Source organism: Morone saxatilis, unplaced genomic scaffold (genome assembly GCF_004916995.1).
Source record: "Morone saxatilis isolate NCDOM2014 unplaced genomic scaffold, NCSU_SB_2.0 Contig19, whole genome shotgun sequence".
Taxonomy (NCBI): domain Eukaryota; kingdom Metazoa; phylum Chordata; class Actinopteri; family Moronidae; genus Morone; species Morone saxatilis.
Window position 1 is genome coordinate 9,720,491 of NW_023339751.1, and position 749 is coordinate 9,721,239.

General features: G+C 38.3%; 1 protein-coding gene across 1 annotated transcript in view; it reads right to left on the reverse strand.

Annotated features, from left to right (window-relative positions):
• Nucleotides 1–749, reverse strand: part of wdfy4 (WDFY family member 4) — a 39,194-nt gene that overhangs the window by 19,801 nt on the left and 18,644 nt on the right. The window contains exons 39-40 of the mRNA XM_035664185.1: nt 553–719; nt 32–270 (exon numbers count right to left, since the gene is read on the reverse strand). Coding sequence (XP_035520078.1) covers nt 32–270; nt 553–719 — 406 coding nt within the window. The remainder of the gene's footprint in view (nt 1–31; nt 271–552; nt 720–749) is intronic.

Sequence of the window (749 nt, forward strand, 5' to 3'; positions counted from 1 at the left end):
TCTGCATATGGGATTTTTTTTTTGCCATTACCTGCCAGAACGTATCAGTAACAGACAGCGAAGAAGGCAAGTAATGAAGTTCACATTTGAATTGTAAGTTGCCATGACAACATCCCAGCGTTCCATGAAGGTCTGTAACGCCCTGATGACCCCTTCCTTTTCTTCTTGGGAATGTCGTGGTTGAGACAAGAAATAAAGCAGGACTTTATTGGTGCACGAGTAGAGGGCCGACACGGTCTTCTCTTTCTGAGTTTGGCCTTTCTCCAGAGCCTAGAAGTATACAGCAGTGTATCTGTTATCAATTAGTATAAAACTTTAATTAAATATTAGTGACCAGTGGGCAGATTTTCACAATTCACAGCTCCAATTGGATAAAAGGAACGGTCTCCAAGTTGAAAATATTTTTTTATTATTTTTAACTTCAATTAACTGATTAACAGGTTTGAAATTTGCTGCTTTATGAATTCCAAATGTCAGAGTTATGGTAAAAATGTGTTTCATATCATGTATCTATTAGATGTGTGTATACTGCTGTGTATGTGTTTGCCTCACCACCACAATCTGATCTGCAAGGAAGTTGAGCAAAGTCTCAGAGTCTCCCAAGAATGTTCCACTGTAAAGTTTTTGCAGCAGGATCTTACTGAATAGCACCACATTCTCCATCAACGTGCCCATCTGTCCTTCAGGCCTCTCACTCTGGCAGTCTGAGAGATATAATTATTATTATTTTTATTTTATTTTTTTGCATG